The sequence below is a fragment of the Propithecus coquereli genome, unplaced genomic scaffold, assembly GCF_000956105.1.
Source record: "Propithecus coquereli isolate 6110/MARCELLA unplaced genomic scaffold, Pcoq_1.0 Scaffold170, whole genome shotgun sequence".
NCBI lineage: Eukaryota > Metazoa > Chordata > Mammalia > Primates > Indriidae > Propithecus > Propithecus coquereli.
Window position 1 is genome coordinate 1,707,185 of NW_012141636.1, and position 17,661 is coordinate 1,724,845.

Here is a 17,661-nt window from a genome sequence, read left to right on the forward strand (position 1 = left end):
AGACTCCTGGAAAGTATCAAGATCTTTTCCATACTAGAGCCTTAATGCACACATGCTTTTACTTTCATCTAGAATGCTCTCTCTAACTCTTTATTTGGCTAAACTTCTGTCTTAATTTATATTTCAAAGCTTAGCTTGAGTGGCACTTGCTTATAAAAGTCTCCTTTGACCTACTATTTAATTGGCTCCCTCTTAACAATCTTTTACATTTATCCATAGCACTTTCCCCAATTTATATTATAGACATTTTCTCCACCAGACTATAATCTCCTTGAGAGCAAGAACTATCTCTATTTGCTTTGTGAGTCCCTAGTGTCTGGCTCTGTGCCAGGCATACAGCAACTACTTAATACATATTTGTTGAATCATTGAAGGACTGACTTAATGTATATCCAGATAGCTCTGTATTATATAATATATACATAATTGAATCAAGTTAGCTCAGTTGGCTAGATTGTTGGTGCTTACTGTAGAGTATTCATATGCTCAAAGAAGGGCAGATAAGAACCTGTGTGCACATGTTAAATTTTAAATTTGCTGGAGCATTTGGCTCTCTGGTCCTTTTTCCCCCACTGAAATCCTGGCTCAAGCTCCATTACAGATCTGATTTCACTCTGCCTTGTATTAAAGTTAATTGACCTTACATGTGTCTTTCCTAGTAGAACTTTTGAGGACAGAGACTGCATCTGATTCATCTTTACCTCTACGGTGAATGAAATTTTAAATGGTATGAGCTAAATGTTGGTAGAAATTTCTTTTACGTATCTTATAATTCAAAAATAAAGACTTATAAGGTGCCAAGTGAAGTTAAGATTGCAAGGTATCATTAGATTTTGTGTACAATCCATTTTCATTATTCAATTTACTCTGATTCAGCACTTCTTGTTTAAGGCACTGGGAGAGGCATTAGGAACTTAAACAATGACTAAAACAGTTTCTTTTCTTGTAAATCAATAAGCTTTATACAGAGAAACAAATCCGCATCAGTGACCTCTGGATAATGACAGTACAAAAAAATATGAGTGACTCAGCATAATCCCAACAGGCCAAAACAGGCTCACACCCCTCTACAGGGATTTGACAGGGGCCTGCTTTCAGGGACACAAAGTTATTTCCAACAATTTTCTTGTTCTCCTTGTCTCAGTAGACCAAGCCCACGTGTCGACCATCTCCCATACACTGTGTACTTTCACTGGGTTATTGCCCAACTATACCTGGTCGATAAATGCTCACTACTTCTCATTTCCCTTGTCCAGGTCCCATGGCAATTTCTGCCCAACTCCAGGCTCAAGGGAGAAAACAGTTCAGACTGGAGTAAACCAGCTCAAAGAGGTCCTAGTACCAAAAATAAAGATCCCAAAACTGTGTTCCTGATAAAATTAAGTTTCGGTTATCTATAGCATCTCTGCACAGCTGGAGGTCATCCAGTGACTCAGCTAGCAGGAGGCCTATAAATGGATGGTATTACTTTGCTGAGTGCTTAAAATTAGTATTTGTCTTAGGGTTGTGCTAAATAATTACTGTTAATTGAATTATAGAAATAGCTACATATTACTGATATATAGTATATATTTTTAATAGAAATAATAGGTATGACCATTTTGTTTGGCTTTAAAGCACCTTGTGAATATGATTTTAGTAAACATGCAGGGTAGAAAGTCTTTTCTCATACCACTAGAGATTGTTGTATGACAATGCTTTACCTGTTTTATTTTTTTTCAGATTTAATTCTGTGATTTTAGTGCATTTGTATTTAACCCATTAGAAATCTCTGAGTATTTTAATCACATTCTCAAGCAATTGTTACAAAGGCTAAAACTGTATGTAGTAAATAATACTACAAATAACATGTATATATAGCTAATATTTGTTGAGCAGTCAGTTTGTGCCAGGCCTTATCCTAAATACTTTATGTGAATCAACTCATCTAATCCTCACAACATCATTAGGAACAGGTACTATTTTTATGTGCACTTTGCAGATGAGAAAATTAAGGTTAAGCAATTTGCCCAAGGTCAAACAGGTAGTGAGCTTCAGAGCTACAGTTTCATCCAGGCTTTAGAGTTCGTACTCTTAATCACCAGGCTGTACTTCTCATCATGTACCAGCTATTAGTTAATGTTGAATCCTCATAAACCCTATGGATATATGCTATCATTATGATCCTCCTTTATTAATGAGGGGATTGGTCCAATCAAGATGACTCTGCTGGTGAATGGCTGAATGAGGCTTTCAAATTCAGTCCTGTCTGATTGAGTATTTAAGATCTCAGACTCTTTTTTTTTTTTTTTTTTAAGCAGGAAATCAGGTTTATTGAGGAGAGAAAAATAGGATTATAGAGCAAGAGCTAGATATAGGTTTATAGAGCAAGAGCAAGAGAAATTCACCACAGATGACAAATGGACCCCTTGTCATAACAAAAAGCAGATCTCAGACTCTTGGAGCTAAGATCTTAATTAAATACCACCCATTACTACCTCCCAGAAGGTCATATGCTTATTTTTTAAAAATTTCATATAGCATTAGAAATTAAGTGGATTTTAAGGAAAAGAGAAATTATTTACTTAAAGAGTATAATGAGTTCATAGTCTTCTAAAATATTTAAGTACTCTTAAACTAATCAATAGATTTTTCTAAAATACTTCAAATACTATTAAGCTAATTTTAAATGTCATCATTCTAAAGAACAGAACTCAAAAGATTATTCTCAAAAATTAATATGATGATAATTCATCTCACTGTTTATGTGATTCCCTGACTAACTATAATAACCTCAAGAGACTTGTAAACATTTCAGAAAAAAAAAAATTAACTTACTTTGGTTATTGCAACTGCAAAATGTTATATAGTACTTGGGTACAACACATAAGAATATCACAAAATTTTAAACAAGTCACAACAGTGTTATAAAAAATATAGTTGTTGTATTGGTATAGATTATTTTAATCATTATTACATTACTGTTTTGCTAAATGAGAATGTTTGCCATTTATATCTGAAAAATTAGTATTACTATACTAGCCAAGTTATGATGATCCAGTAAGAATAAAATTTTACAGAAAAATGTAAATGGTGGTTGTTGTTATTGTGTATAAGGGCATTCCTACATAAATCTATCCTTTTCTTATTTGAGGTCTTATTTAGAGTATTGATTTTCATTATTCTCTCTAAAAACCACTGTTACAGAATTTCAAATCTTTTAGTAAGCCCTGAATGGCAGAGGATAAAAGAGAGTACATCGTAGATGGGTTGTGGCATAAACTTCAGCCAAATGATTTGCCACTTACGTCTGTCTTATCATGAGTCATTTACATTTTTATTACCTTTAGGGCCTTTGAACAGTTTGATTTCCACAACTGTCTCCAAAATAGGTCGTCTTCTGCGTACATATAGCCGGACGATAGACCCTGCTTCTTTGAGGGCTTCCACTGCTTTACTGTGGGAAACTTCAGACACATCGACTTCATTCACCCGCAAGATACAATCATTGACCCTGAAAGAAAGGAAGAGAGACAAGATTCAGGAGTAGCTATAGGAAGATTTCTTAGAGAATACTATTATGATTATCTAACCTTATGATGTGGAGAAGTAAAGAGTGTAAGAAATTTTAAAATGTTCAAATTTGGAGGGATACTTCAAATGTAGGAAATATAGAAAACCTTAAACTGTTCAGCCTTCTGAGCCTTCTTCCCATTGACCACACTACTGGTCAGGCCCCATCTTGAATTCCAGGCCCCATCTTGAATACTGGGACTGTATCACACACAGCATAGTAAGAAGGACATGTATTTTAAGGTCTTTTGTGATTTATGTCATTATCTTAATTGGTTTGACTAAAGGTTGCAATTTGAATGGTTCTCAGAATTTATTACTCTGGACTATATAGACATAACAAATGTAACTTTATTTATAGATTAATTTTTCTCAAATTTTAAATGTACTAGTTATAAAAGATAATATGCAATCATTTTAGAAAATCTAAAAAATATAAAAATATAGAAAGAAGGAAAAACATACATGATAATCATCTAAAATAGACCTGTTAGCTTTCTGGAAAATTATCTTCCAGTGGTTTCCCCACCCCCATTCACCTCACAGTGTTATAAATACTGAAGTTCAAATTTAACAAAGTTCGAAGAGAATCTCAGACAATCTTGTCTCTTGGTACTTTGTAAACTAAGAACTGTGGCAAGCTCTACGTCAAACTTTACTTTTTTCCATTTCCACATGGAAAGGAATGATTTGACTTTTCCACAAACTTTTCTGGTATTTTAAAGTTGTGTGGCTATGGACTTCAAATCTCTTAGTGAGAACATTAATAATGGCTAAAAGCATGAAGCCTGTGACTAGAAAGATTTCTTTCTCTCACTCTGCACATTCATTTGTGTTCCCTGTCTCAAGTCACGATGATGCTCAGAGTCAAAAGCGAGGGGCTTCACTTGCTTGACTCCTCTTTTCTGCCACTACCACGCATTCAGTTCTACCTGCAAAGTGACACTCAGTCCATCCAGGTTTCCTCATCTTAATTCTCATCACCCTGGTTGAAGTCAACATCATCTTTCACCTGGATTACATCCACAGCCTCCTATCTAGTTTCCCTGGATTCTCTCTTGTTACCTTTTAATCCATTCCCTACACAGTGGCCAGGGGAAAGTGAACATAGTTAGTTGCTTCCCCAACTTCCATTCCCCACTTCCTCCTCCAAACAACGTCGAATTTTGTTCAGGAAATCTATGCCTTCGCAAATATTTGTTGAATGAGTGAAAGAATAAGTCTAAGTTCAATCATTGGGTCCCGCATTTCCTAAGTTTGTAAACATGGCTAATTTTCTTAATTTCTCTAAGCCTCCATACTTTTTATCTGTAAATTGGATATAATAGTAATATCCATTATGAAGGTTTTGGGGGAAGATTAAATGAGTTAATGCACATATAAGCCCTTAGCACAGAACTTGATATGTAATAAACACCTAATAAATGGTTGTTCTTGATAGTGGTGCAATATTTGTTGATTTATATTTTAAAATATTGGATCTTCTCTATAACCTTGTGGAAGAAGACTTATTTTCCACATTATAGAAATGAGAATAGTTCCAAGTGCTTAAGTCCTTTGCTTAAAGCTGTCAGCAATTTGGGCAGAGATTAGATTTGATCTCAGGTCTTTCTATTTCAAAATTTGAGCTTTTTCACTATTGGGACCACATACATCTAATGTAATGAACAGTTTCATGTATGTTGTGCATATCAACTCAAAATTATAAGACTGTAATGGAAATATATTGACGGTATAGGAATAATTTTCCTGTCTTTTTTGTCCATAACTTTTCTATACCTTTTTGAGGAGATGAGTTATAGGAACTCTCGCCTCAATGAGAACACTGAGCAGGCTCAAAATCCTGCAATGGAACATTTCACTTCCCAAGATTCAGTGATGTCATTTCATTATAGCAGATGCCATGGCTTTAATAGGTTTACACATACATTTCCTCTCTGACTGCCTAAAAAAATATCACGGGAAACTACCAATTAAAATAGTTTTGAGAATGTAGGCATCACGGGTGCCAGCTGCCCTGCAGCAGCTGGTCCTTTGAGAGTGGATAATTTTGCCATCTCATGATAATGCAAAACATAATGTTTACCATCACTCTATGCTCAGAATACTAATCATATCTTAAAACACTGCATTTCACAGAAGGGAGGGGCTGACATTTAAAAAAAATTCTGGAGGCTATATCTACTTAAACACTACTAATTTTTTTCATTTTGTATACAGCAAGATACTTAATTTTCAATTGCTGGTGTCAGAAATCACAGCCCAAATCAGATGGTTGTTTCTGAATATGTGGATCAAGTAGGCAGGTTTAGGACTAGCAGTCAGGAGGCCTGGATGTGAGTCCCAGCTTTTTGTCAGCTGCAGATCATGGTCAAGTCACTTCATCTCTTTGAACTTCAGTTTCCCATGAAAAGAGAGTAAGCATGTCCAGAGATGGTGAGAAGGGAAAACAGATAGCTAAGGTGTACAGATATTTGTGTAAATTGTAACATATTATAGATCTGAAAGTTGTTGCTTATGATAAATGGGTCAAAGATGTGTTCAAGGATTTGTTGAAAAGTGAACAGGATGGAAATTTAAATTTTTAGAGGACCTACTATGTGCAATATCAGTCTAGTCACTGCACTTGTTTTCTCTCATATAAACAATTTATGATGCATTGGTCCCCATTTTATAGACAGCAGAATTTTACTGACAAGATCAAAGTGTTGGTGAGGTCAGAGATACGATTTCAACCTGGCTTTTCTTTTTCAAGAGCCTATGCTGATACAAAGGTACTCAGAGTTAGTTGTTTTAAATTAAAAAAAAAAAAATGACAGGGATAGTTTACTTCCGAATTCTCAAAATAGGGAAGAATGTCAAGCCAAACTAGGGCACCGAACTTCCCTTCCTCCCAATCGTTTGAAATAGAATTTGACTAGAGGGTCATAGCTATTTAAAATTAATTTGTTCTCTCTAACCTTTGTGAGTAAAGCCACCAATTGTATTCATTTTGAAGCACATAAATATATCATTAGCATCAAACATAGGGAATACTTTGTCATAGTAAAAAGTGCAGCCTTTATCATATTTCTTAGTCTTTGTATTAGAAAGTCATTTACGTACAGACTTCCTCCCACTTCACCAATATAATTAACTTGATGGTTTCACTTTTCAGTGGTGGTTGTTTCAGATACAAGTACACAATATTCATTGTAGCAATTTCATCTTGTGGACTAGAATTGTCCACAAGACTAAAACATTAATTTAAACCTTTTTCTAGAATTTCCTTCAGAAATTCTGGTTCATTTCATTACCAAAATAGCTTAGAAACAAGACGGGTATTTTATCATTAGCACATACTCACAAAATCACATCTAAATTTTGCACTAAACAATTAAATATTCTCTAACATGATGTAGCATTACTGAAAGGTCAAATAATACTTAACAAATTATTTGTTCCACTTTGACAATATAATTTAAAATAACATGTAATATCTATTCTCTGTCATAGGTATTAAAATATGTTCTTCTGTTAAAATAAGATTTGTGATTTTATATACTTTATGTTAATTCATTAAAAATGATCACCAAATCATAATAAGTGTCAAAAATTTAAAATTTTCTGTTCATTATGCTTAAAAAATACTGGAAGGAAATATAACAGTTTTAGCTCTGGTTTTTTGTGAGAGTAGAGATTATGGGTGTTTTAAAAGGCATATTTCTACTTTTATGTTTCTTCCAAACATTCTATAATGAACATATATCACAACAGAGAACCTAAGAACATGGGCCTGGAAGGCTTGACCACAGCCAGATACAACTGGGATCTTGTCTCAGCTCTAAAACTTGGGGGCTGTGTGACTTTAGGCAAGTCACTTGACATCCCAAAGCCTCAGTTTCTCGTCTGAAAATAGGAATAAGAAGATTGCTGGATGGATTAAATGAGATAATGCAATGAAATACTTAGCACAATGCCTGAAAAAGAGTAAGCATCAATAAATGTTAGCTATTATTGTTACGAAAAAGAAGAATCATTTGCATAAGATAGTATATGAAGAGACTATGAGGAGGAAAAATGATACCAAAGGGAGGAAAAGAAAGAAAGAGCCACAGTCAAGATGCTAAAAGGAGTTTTAAAATTTTGTATAAGAAAGGGAAGAAGAGATGAGATGAATGGGATTTTCAGGAAGAAAAATATAAAAACAGGGCTTTTAATAAGCCTTGTTTTATGGAGCGTAATATAATTTCTTTCCCTTCCCTTGCCCCCAAGGAAACTTTCAGTTGTTCTGATACAAACTTGACCTTCACGGAAGCTTTGGTGCAAGCTTCCAAACATCAGCCCACTTGGAAGAATTCCCACCAACTTATGCCTACTCAGTCCTTACCCCACTCCACACCATCTCAACCACACACAACCATGTTCAGACCTTTGCAAGGTTTGGATTCAAAAGTAGGTTTTAGGTCACAGGATCTGAAACTTCACTTTGCAGCAGCTATTAGTTATTGAGGAATGTTCTCTAACTGATTTTCCCTTTATTCTCTCTCTCATAGTATTCTTGTTGTTCAAATAGATGAATTAATTACAGACCAAAAAGGGCTATATCATGGAGAAGCCTGATCAATATTTAATGTGCTGCATGAAAAGCAATAATGCATGATCAAATTAAGAAAAACACACAAGCTTGCAAATTACTCTGCATGCACTTCAAGAGAACAATCAATTACTTAAAACAACTCGGGATCTGTTTAAAAGGAATAATTCTACAAATTTTGTGTTAATATTGATGAAACCAGAGAAGCTCTGGAAGTTAAGGTATCAAAAAGGTCTTATTTTTCTTTTATCTTGGAGTCAGTATAGATAGGTGAAGAACAAATAATAGAAGCCAAAACTATATTTAAGAAAATACAGGTACTTTATGCTTACAAACATAGAGAAGGAAAAAAGGATACAACACACACACACACACACACACACACACACACACGCACACATCAGCTGACCTGGATGACTCTAAATCATTGTGACCTGTAATAAATCTACTTAATTATGTCTGTCTCCTCTTTTTCTCTCTTCCTCTCATGAAGCACATGTGTTGCTGGGGATCTATAAAGTCCATCACCAACTAAGGTTTCTCCTTGTTGAAACTTGTCACCTTAATGATCTATTTATTTCCTTAACCTCAAGAGGGGCTATTAGTCCATTAAAACTAAATAAATAGAATAATAAACAAATAGAAATCAGCATAATTTGACAGTTTTGCATGGAAAGAAGAGGAATAATGTTTTGAAAGCACCTTATATATGTCAATGTGGTAATATCTACTGGACATTTTTTCCAATAAATACCCACAGGTTTGCAGGAGCAGTGACAGGTTTATGCAACTAACATGGATCATTCGTCAATTTTGGCCAGTCCCTGTTTTGGGGAATGTGGAATCTTTCAGAGGTTCTGTCTGAACAGAAGAAACAGGAACTAAACTTCAGAGCATAATATTGGGAGTCACTTTCTTCCACATTAACTGTGAAATATCAAAAGCCTATCTACAAAAGGATGGGGAATGAAGTAGATATAAGGGAAGAAGCAAGGGCTGCAGAAAAATGGGAGGATTTTCCTAGATGCCCCACAGTGCCTTAGTCCCTGCTTGTTCTTTCTAGTGCTGCTTAGTTGTCCAATTCATCTTTGAATTTCAGAAAATCCAAGTGTCCTTCTAATTAATTCTCTTTTTTGATTAAGTAAGCTCAGGCAGATCTTTGTTACTTGCCAACAAAAGTTTCTCGCTAACATAGACAGACTTTGTGTCCAGTACTTTACATGTGTTAACTCCTTAACTATTTCCATTTTAATACTTAATTCAAGTTCATCTTATTTTCTGGGACCATCTCAGTTGGTCAGCCTAGTGTCCTTCCATTAGGTAATCAGTGCAAAATATTGCTAGAGTTACCAGACTTAGCAAATAAAACTGCACAATACCTAGTTAAATTTGGATTTCATATGAATAATAATTATTCAGATAAACAAATAACATTTTTGATATAAGTGTATACTCATTATGTTTGGGAAATACTTTTACTAAAAGTTATTTTTTTATCTAAAATTCAAATTTAACTAGATATACTATATTTATAAAAACACAGTATTTATAAAAACATTCATTATACTGAGCTGTGGTCTTTGGTTCATTTGAATAGTATAAGGCCTAGCACATAATGGGAGATGTATGCATTGTGTACTGTGTTTATATTCTTTAATCTAAAGAGAAACACTGAAAGGTAGATATTATTGCCTTCATTTTACTATAGACAGTAAAGCTCAAAGAGGTTTATAATGATAGTCAGCAATGTCTAGGAAATCTCAAAGCTCATGCACTGCACCATCTACACCTCTCTGGTTTGTTAAACATAATTTTGTGCCTTATTTACAGACCAATCCCAACTGCTGACCATAAGTGGGGTCAAGGATCATACTGTAAAGCAGGAAAGCCAAGCTGCCTAACAAAATCTAGATCCATGGTTCTCAAACTTTGTAGTGCATCAGAGTTACTTGGAAGGCTTGTTACATCAGATTGCTGGGCTCCATCTCCAGAGTTTCAGATTCAGTAGGTTTGGAGCAGGAGAAAAGATTCACATTTCTAACAAGTTTCTCGGTGATCTTGGTAATGCTATACTATGACCATACTCTGAAAACCACTGCTCTAGATTTTGAAGGGTCCCTCTACTTGGTTCATGTGTGGTTCATTCCAAAACAAACAAAAGTACTTAATCTTATGTAGACCCATTGAGTATGATAAAAGAGCTCTGACTCTGAACCCAATCTCTGATTTGCAGCCTTTCATTATTTGGAACAAAGTCTCTAAGGGAACCTGGACCAGGAGACCACAGCTGCCACACCGTGTGAGACTGTGCACATGCAAGCCATTTCCTAGCACTCATTTTGTATCTGAGACTCTTTTCCTGACTCCTTTCCTTCAGCAAAAGCCAACTGATAGCCACTTGATTCCACATTTTAAAAATAGGGCTTCTGTTCTCATCTCCAGTTCTGGGTGAGAGTAACTTGAGTTTATGATCCATAGAAGCCATCTCCTACAGTGAATGTATTGTTTTTCTCTCTCCATTTGCCACTCCATTTCCCTTATATAAAATGCTTGCAGGATTCTCTGCAGCTGTCATCTGGGAAACATCACAGCTTTCTACAACAGGGGAAGAAATTGCTATTTCAGCATCAGTGATTGGTCTTTTGGCAGTTTCCTGGAAAAGCAGAGGGGCCAGTAACGAATTTCAAGCCAGGCAACTGAATGGGTGCAATGTGAAAAAGAGACATTGGATGAGAATTTTGAAGGGTCAGGATTATAGGACTGGAGATTACTTAGCCCACTCCAATTAGTCCAATCCTCTGTCCACAGAGAGGACTGCCTGCCAACCATTATGAAATGAGATACTAGCTAATACATACCACTTGGAATATTGTAATAGCTTCCTAGCTGGTTTTCCTGAGGCCTGGCTAACTATCTCCACTCCATTTCACCCAGACACACAAACCTATTAATAGGTTCAATTTCCTAAAGCAACCCTTTTATCATTTCCTTTCCCTTTGAAATTCTTTAAGAGTCACTTAACATATGTGAAATAAAAATTGTGTTTGATTTATCTTTGTATTCCCAGTGTTTGGTACGCAGGTGTCATTTAAGAAAGAAACAGGCCAGGCGCGGTGGCTCATGCCTGTAATCCTAGCTCTCTGGGAGGCCGAGGTGGGCGGATTGTTTGAGCTCAGGAGTTCGAAACCAGCCTGAGCAAGAGCGAGACCCCGTCTCTACTAAAAATAGAAAGAAATTAATTGGAAAACTAAAAATATATAGAAAAATTAGCCGGGCATGGTGGCGCATGCCTGTAGTCCCAGCTACTTGGGAGGCTGAGGCAGGAGAATTGCTTGAGCCCAGGAGTTTGAGGTTGCTGTGAGCTAGGCTGATGCCATGGCACTCACTCTAGTCCGGGCAACAGAGTGAGATTCTGTCTCAAAAAAAAAAAAAAAAAAGAAAGAAAGGAACAGCATCATTGTATGACCTCTAAATCTGGACCTTCTTTTTATACCTATTAAACGCTGCTCCAGCCATGCAACTGCATTTTATTTCATGCTGCATTCTGTCTCCCAAATGTCTAACCAAAGCCAGCCTCATTCAAAGGAAAGCTCACACTCCATAACCTCATGAAATGTTTCCTAATCACTCAAGTATTCATTGTCCATAATGCCCAAAGGGCAAATGCTCAGTAAATTCTCATAAAAATAAAAACTATAGATTGATTTGGTACTCCACAGAACCCCAAATACTGCGTACTACATATTAGGAAATACATTTTAAAATGTTGGATTTGATTTCTATTTTTGTCTACTCAAATCTACTCCAATTCCAGAAATGGATGTGGATCAACATATATGGAATTCATATTAAATAATTATACATTTTTATCATTCTAATTCAATTTGGCTTTATTATTGATGAATACTTCAGTGAAAAGTTGAGAACAACATGGAGCATGGCATGATGGGAAGAATACTGGGTTATAAACCTGACATAAAGTCTAATCCCGGCTCTTCCAATTAAATGAATCGTTTTTTTCCTCCCTAGGTTTAAGTTGAATTCAGTGCTTTTAAAATTCTTTTCCAGCTCTGGTGTTCTATAAATCTAAATTCAAGGTCAGCTCAGCCCGGCACCTATCTCTGTTTGAAAGTCCACAGTGTGCCTCAAATGGAGCAGAGTGCCAAATTATTCTTATCTCCTCCTCAAGGAGATTCCTGTACTCCACTTTTTATTCTCTATCAAGGTAAATAATTCCATCGCCAGAAAGGGAAGACTTTTCTTTCTCTCTCAGAAACACATCCTATCACATATTTTTAATTAATAGATTTAGATTTTTCTTTTATCCTCATTTCTGGCCCTTATTGCCAATCACTTAGATTCTAGGGGAAAAAAGTTGTAACTAGTCTTCTTGCATACAGCTTTGTCCCCTATAATCCATCTTCCACTCAGAATAATATTATTTAAATGTAAAACTGATTGCTTTGTCCCATATTTAATAGTCCTCAATTGCTCTCCGTTGGCTACATTTTAAAAATCTAAGCAAAGAAGTCCTTTCTTCAAATGAAATCTTATTAAGAAATCACACAATGTATGTTTATAATTATTTGTATATAACAAATAGAGGAAGAGTTTTGGTGATTTCTGTAGCAGGGAGGAAAAGAGAATCAGAGCACAGCTTTCTGGAGGGTCCTTGTTTGTGACCCCTTAGATGGCTCTGAGGAATCCAGTCGGAGTGTTATACATGACTGACCAAAAGCTAGTGAGTACAGAAAAAAATGCAGGCAAGTCAAGTTCCCCAGTGCTGAGCTGTGTCTGCTAAAGGGGATGTCGTTCTCTAATTCACATAATAGTTTTTTATGGGCTATTGGTAGCACTGCTCATAGGGCTCTGTGGAACATAAATTGAATCCACTCGCCTTTTTGGATCAAGCCCAAAGACCTTTACATAACACATGAGTCTTTCAACAATTAGGTTGCTATTCACTTCCCCATCCCTATCTATCTCACAAGTGTCTTCTAACATTATACAATTTAATTGTCTAGGCCTCTTCTTCTGCCTGGATTAGTCATCTCTGGACTCCACAGTTTTCTTTTAAGAACCCTACCCATCTTTTAAGACTAATGCACACTCTGTAGCAGCTGTACAGTTTAGCAAGAGAGATAGAAAAACACACTATTTGTTGACTGGAAATTTTACCAAAAAAAAAAAAACATGTTATTAAAATTTGCTATAAGTACTATGGCAGAGAAATATAGGGAATTCCAGGAGCACATAATGGGAGAACCTTATTTGGTTTAGGAAGGCCAAGGAAACTTCTTGGAACAACTGAGGTAGCTGAGGTCTGAAGGCCAAATAGAAGTTAGCCAGGTGAATAAAGAGAGGGAGAAGTGTTCCAGGCAGAATTTAGTGGCTGATAAGGTGAGAAGCAGAGGATCTTTTTTTTTTCAATTGAATTATAATATTTAATCTAAAACAATCGCTGCATGAAAGTTACTCCATGAACAAGATCTCCATGAGAGAGTTGTGCTTCCAATGATTTAAACAACTTCCTCCTGTTAGATGTTTAGGTTGATTCTTTTTTTAAAAAGCAACTATGGAATAAAACATTCAGAGATCAAGTCTTAAAGCCCCTTGGAAGGCATGTTAAAGAATTGGAACTTGAACTTAAAGCATCGGAAAGCCATTGTACTGCTTAAAGCTAGGATAGCATTTCAGAGGAATTGTCTAGGTACAATGTAGAGATGTGGACTTGATTAGATTTGGGGGGGGTGGAGTTAGGATAGAAAAAAGCAAGCATTGTTGCTAGGGGCTACTATATAACCCTGATAAAAAATATGAAAACCTGGACTAAACCAGTGGCAGTGGTAGTCAGGAAAAAGAGGAGGGGACACGTGAAGGGGCTATTTAGAAACTCCCAGATATGCTGATGGATTGAATGGGGGAAGTGAGGAAAGAGAGGAAACATTTTGTTTAAAAGTCTATCTCCACTTATAAATCATGAATATTGGTTTATGATTTAAGACTTTAGGAGAGAAATCATATCTCATTCATTTCTATATTTTAGTGCCTTCCATTGTGCCTGGCACAGAACATATGTTTGATAAATAAGCAAATGAATTTAGAAGTGGAGAAATTAGTCAATGACAAATTTCCTGCTAGTATCCACACCTTTTCCTCATCCTTTCCAGTACCTTGTCCCATGAGAATGCTGTGTCTTCTCATGTCATCTCATTCCTCCTGCTATAAAGAGAATGAATTCAAATTTAATCACCCTAAGAAACAGGCTATCATTCACAGGCATATTAGCATTAAAAAGAAAAGAACTCTAGTGAGAGGGCAAGATCTAAAAAACCACAGTTGATCACCAATGATAAGCTCTCAAATATTAGTTGAGAGATATTATATATGTAACATACACATGTACATTCAACCAACATTTATGGAGGATCTGCTAGATAGTGCCAAGTATTGTGTAGGCAGTAAGGACACAGTGGTGCATGAACAAGATATTGGCCCTTGACCTAGGGAATGGGAGGAAGAGATTTGCAAAATCATATCACAGGGATTTCAAGTTTTTGTTTATTATGCTTATGATTATTTTAATTCTTAGAGGTCAATTTCCATAGAAACAGGATTGAACCATAAGCAAGTACTCAAGTATACCATGCAACAAACTGCTTGTAATCTTGTTCTTTATTTTAAACAGTCCTTCACTTACCATGAGTATAAAAGCTGTACCTTCATGTCTCACCTCTTTCCCCCTCTGAGAAGTATATTTTATAAGCCAATTGAAGTGCTGTGCACTTACACTTACACGGGGCAAATGCGTATTATTTGATGGTAAGTTATTTCAGTAATTTCTGAGATATATAAAACATTTAAGAGAAAAATTTTCAGCATCTTTAAAGATTCTTAAAATTGTAAATATCAAATCTTATGGTGAGTAAATTCATTGGTAGTTATAGGGAAATAATTTTCAGCATTTAAACAGTCCAACAATAAATGAGATACTTAATTCATTTGTTTTCTTTTTTATTATATTTCTCCCCACTAGAATGTAAGCTCTACAAGAAAAGAAATATTTTCTCTAATTTTCTTTTTTATCACTGGTGGCTAGCACAATTTCTCACATAATAAGCCACCACCATTCACCCAATTTTCCTTATTCCTTTATTTTCCTCACCCTCCACATCCAATCCATCAGCAAGATCAGTTGCTTGTAACTCCAATATATATCCTAATCCATCCACTTCATTCCATCTTTACTACTACCACCCTTGTTCAAGCCACCACCACTGCTACCCAAACCCATTGGCTCACAGATTCTACTCCTATTCTCCACATGGAAGCCAGAGTTCCTAATTTTTAAATTTAGATCAGATGTTGTCACTCATCCCTTACTTAAGCCCTCCAAGCTCTTCCTATACAATTGAAAATACAACCCAGCCCCCTTACTTGCCTTACAAAGTCCCAGCTTCCACTTATTCCTGGGCTCTCATTTTCTGCTGCTGTCTTCCATACCTTTTCACTCCAGCCTCACTGGCTACCTTATTCCTGGTACATACCTAGGTCAATCCTGCCTTAGGGCACTTGCACTTATTATTCCCTCAGCTTTGAAAATCTTTTTCATCTTTTTGACTAGCTCCTTTTTGTCATTAAGATCTTACCTTAAGTGCCACCTCCTCAGAGAAGGCTAACTAGATTACTTGATCTAAAGTAGCTACCAGTTAGTCATCACTATATCACTGAGTCATTCTCTGCACACCACTTATGACTAAGTGATATTTTTTATATTTGTTTATTTTCTTCCCAACTGACAAAAATGTAAGTTTCTTAGGATAGGAACCTTATTTGTCTTGCTGACCATTTTATCCTTAGCTCCTAGGACAATGCTGAGCCTATAGCAGGTGCTGAATAAATAATTGAATAATCACTGAATTATTGAATGAAGGAATGAGTGAATGCATAGCACTTCCATCTAGTTTGGATTCAGTTTGTCAATAATAAAGTATATACAATCTTGCTTCCCAAATTAGAATTCTGATAGCTCTAACTTGAAGCCTTTCTTAAATTTAAAACTGTAATTATTGGAATCACTTAGTACTGGCAAAGGCTGTGAACAATTCTCTGTACAGCAGATAATGCTAAATTGCCCAGAGGCACTAATTTTCAAGGGTAGGTGATTAGTGATGCTGTTTTCTGACCTTTTCTGAGCTACAATAATCAGCTGCTATTGTTCATGTTATTTCATCATACTCATCTCTTCTTAAGCTAGATTTTAGGGATGAAACAAATAAATTCAAGTTAATTTTGTGATGAAAGCTCAGAACACCTTTTAAGATTACTGGCCACATTTTGTGATTTCATAAAACCAGTGCTGGAGCTCCCTGATTTAATTGTTGAATTGGTATTTGCAAATGGTATGCTCAGTCCCTTATACTTGTTCTCAGATGGGGAGGTAAAAATTAGAGGTCTGGGGATGAAGAATTAAGGGTACCAAGAGGAGCACCTTTTCTCAGAAATATCTTCTTGCTTTTCAGAAGTCTGTTTTCATTTAAATTCATCATTTTCTCTTTTGTAACACAAAGAAACCCACTGGTGTCAGTAATTCACACTTTATACATAATTTTATACCTGTCCATGTAGGCTACAAGGCTCCATTTTGGAGCGTGGTAGAGTAGGAAGATCTGTGAGGGTCAATTTCATGAAAGAACTTATTAGAGGAGGCCATAGGCACCAGGGTGGCAGGAAAGAAAAGTTTACAGAAGATAAAGATGATCAGAAAGAGAGCCAAAAGTGAAATCACACATTTTCCTAGGATGCCTGTGATAACAGTTGCAGTGGCCTGTGGTACTAACTTCTGTTAGCAGTTCACCACAATGCAACGATATCTCCTGTTTCATCCCTAAAATCTAGAAATATGCCAGGCAGATATTGCTAAAAAACCGAGGATTAGATAAGTTAAGCAAATTACTCAAATTCACACAGCAGATAAGAGAAATAAAAATTACACATTAGTCTTATGGCTTCCAGTCTTGTTATCCTGCCATTCGTCACTCCTACTTTTGTTGTTATCACTGGTCCTTCTGTTACAATTTTCTGGGAAAACCGAACCCTGATTGAACCTAACCCTCTACCTTCTTCATTGCCTCTTCCAGAGCAGCTGGACATTGAAATTACTGGAGAAAATCCTCGAATGGTGGGAGTCACTGTAAATTCATGATCTCCAAATGTAACACTGCCTTGCACCCTGCTCGGTTTGCTATCTCTCTTTCTGCAAAGATAATCTCCAAAGCTCTCCTTTTCTTGGACAAATTCCTGGAAACATACAACCTCCCTAAGTTCACCCAAGAGGTAACAGAATATCTGAATAGACCAATTTCAAGTTCAGAAATTGGAGCAGCAATCAAAAACCTCCCAAAACGTAAAAGCCCCGGACCAGATGGCTACACTCCAGAGTTTTACCAAACATTCAAAGATGAACTCACACCTATACTCCAGAAGTTATTCCACAATATTGAGAAAGATGGCATCCTTCCTAACTCATTCTA

At 36.1% G+C, this 17,661-nt stretch overlaps 1 protein-coding gene across 8 annotated transcripts in view; it reads right to left on the reverse strand.

Annotated features, from left to right (window-relative positions):
* The window catches only part of DLG2 (discs, large homolog 2 (Drosophila)), a 1,994,579-nt gene that overhangs the window by 534,665 nt on the left and 1,442,253 nt on the right, over window positions 1-17,661 (reverse strand). For all 8 annotated transcript variants that reach the window (XM_012641828.1, XM_012641835.1, XM_012641834.1 and 5 more), the window contains one exon: window positions 3,324-3,493. In XM_012641828.1, the coding sequence (XP_012497282.1) occupies window positions 3,324-3,493 (170 nt within the window). The remainder of the gene's footprint in view (window positions 1-3,323; window positions 3,494-17,661) is intronic.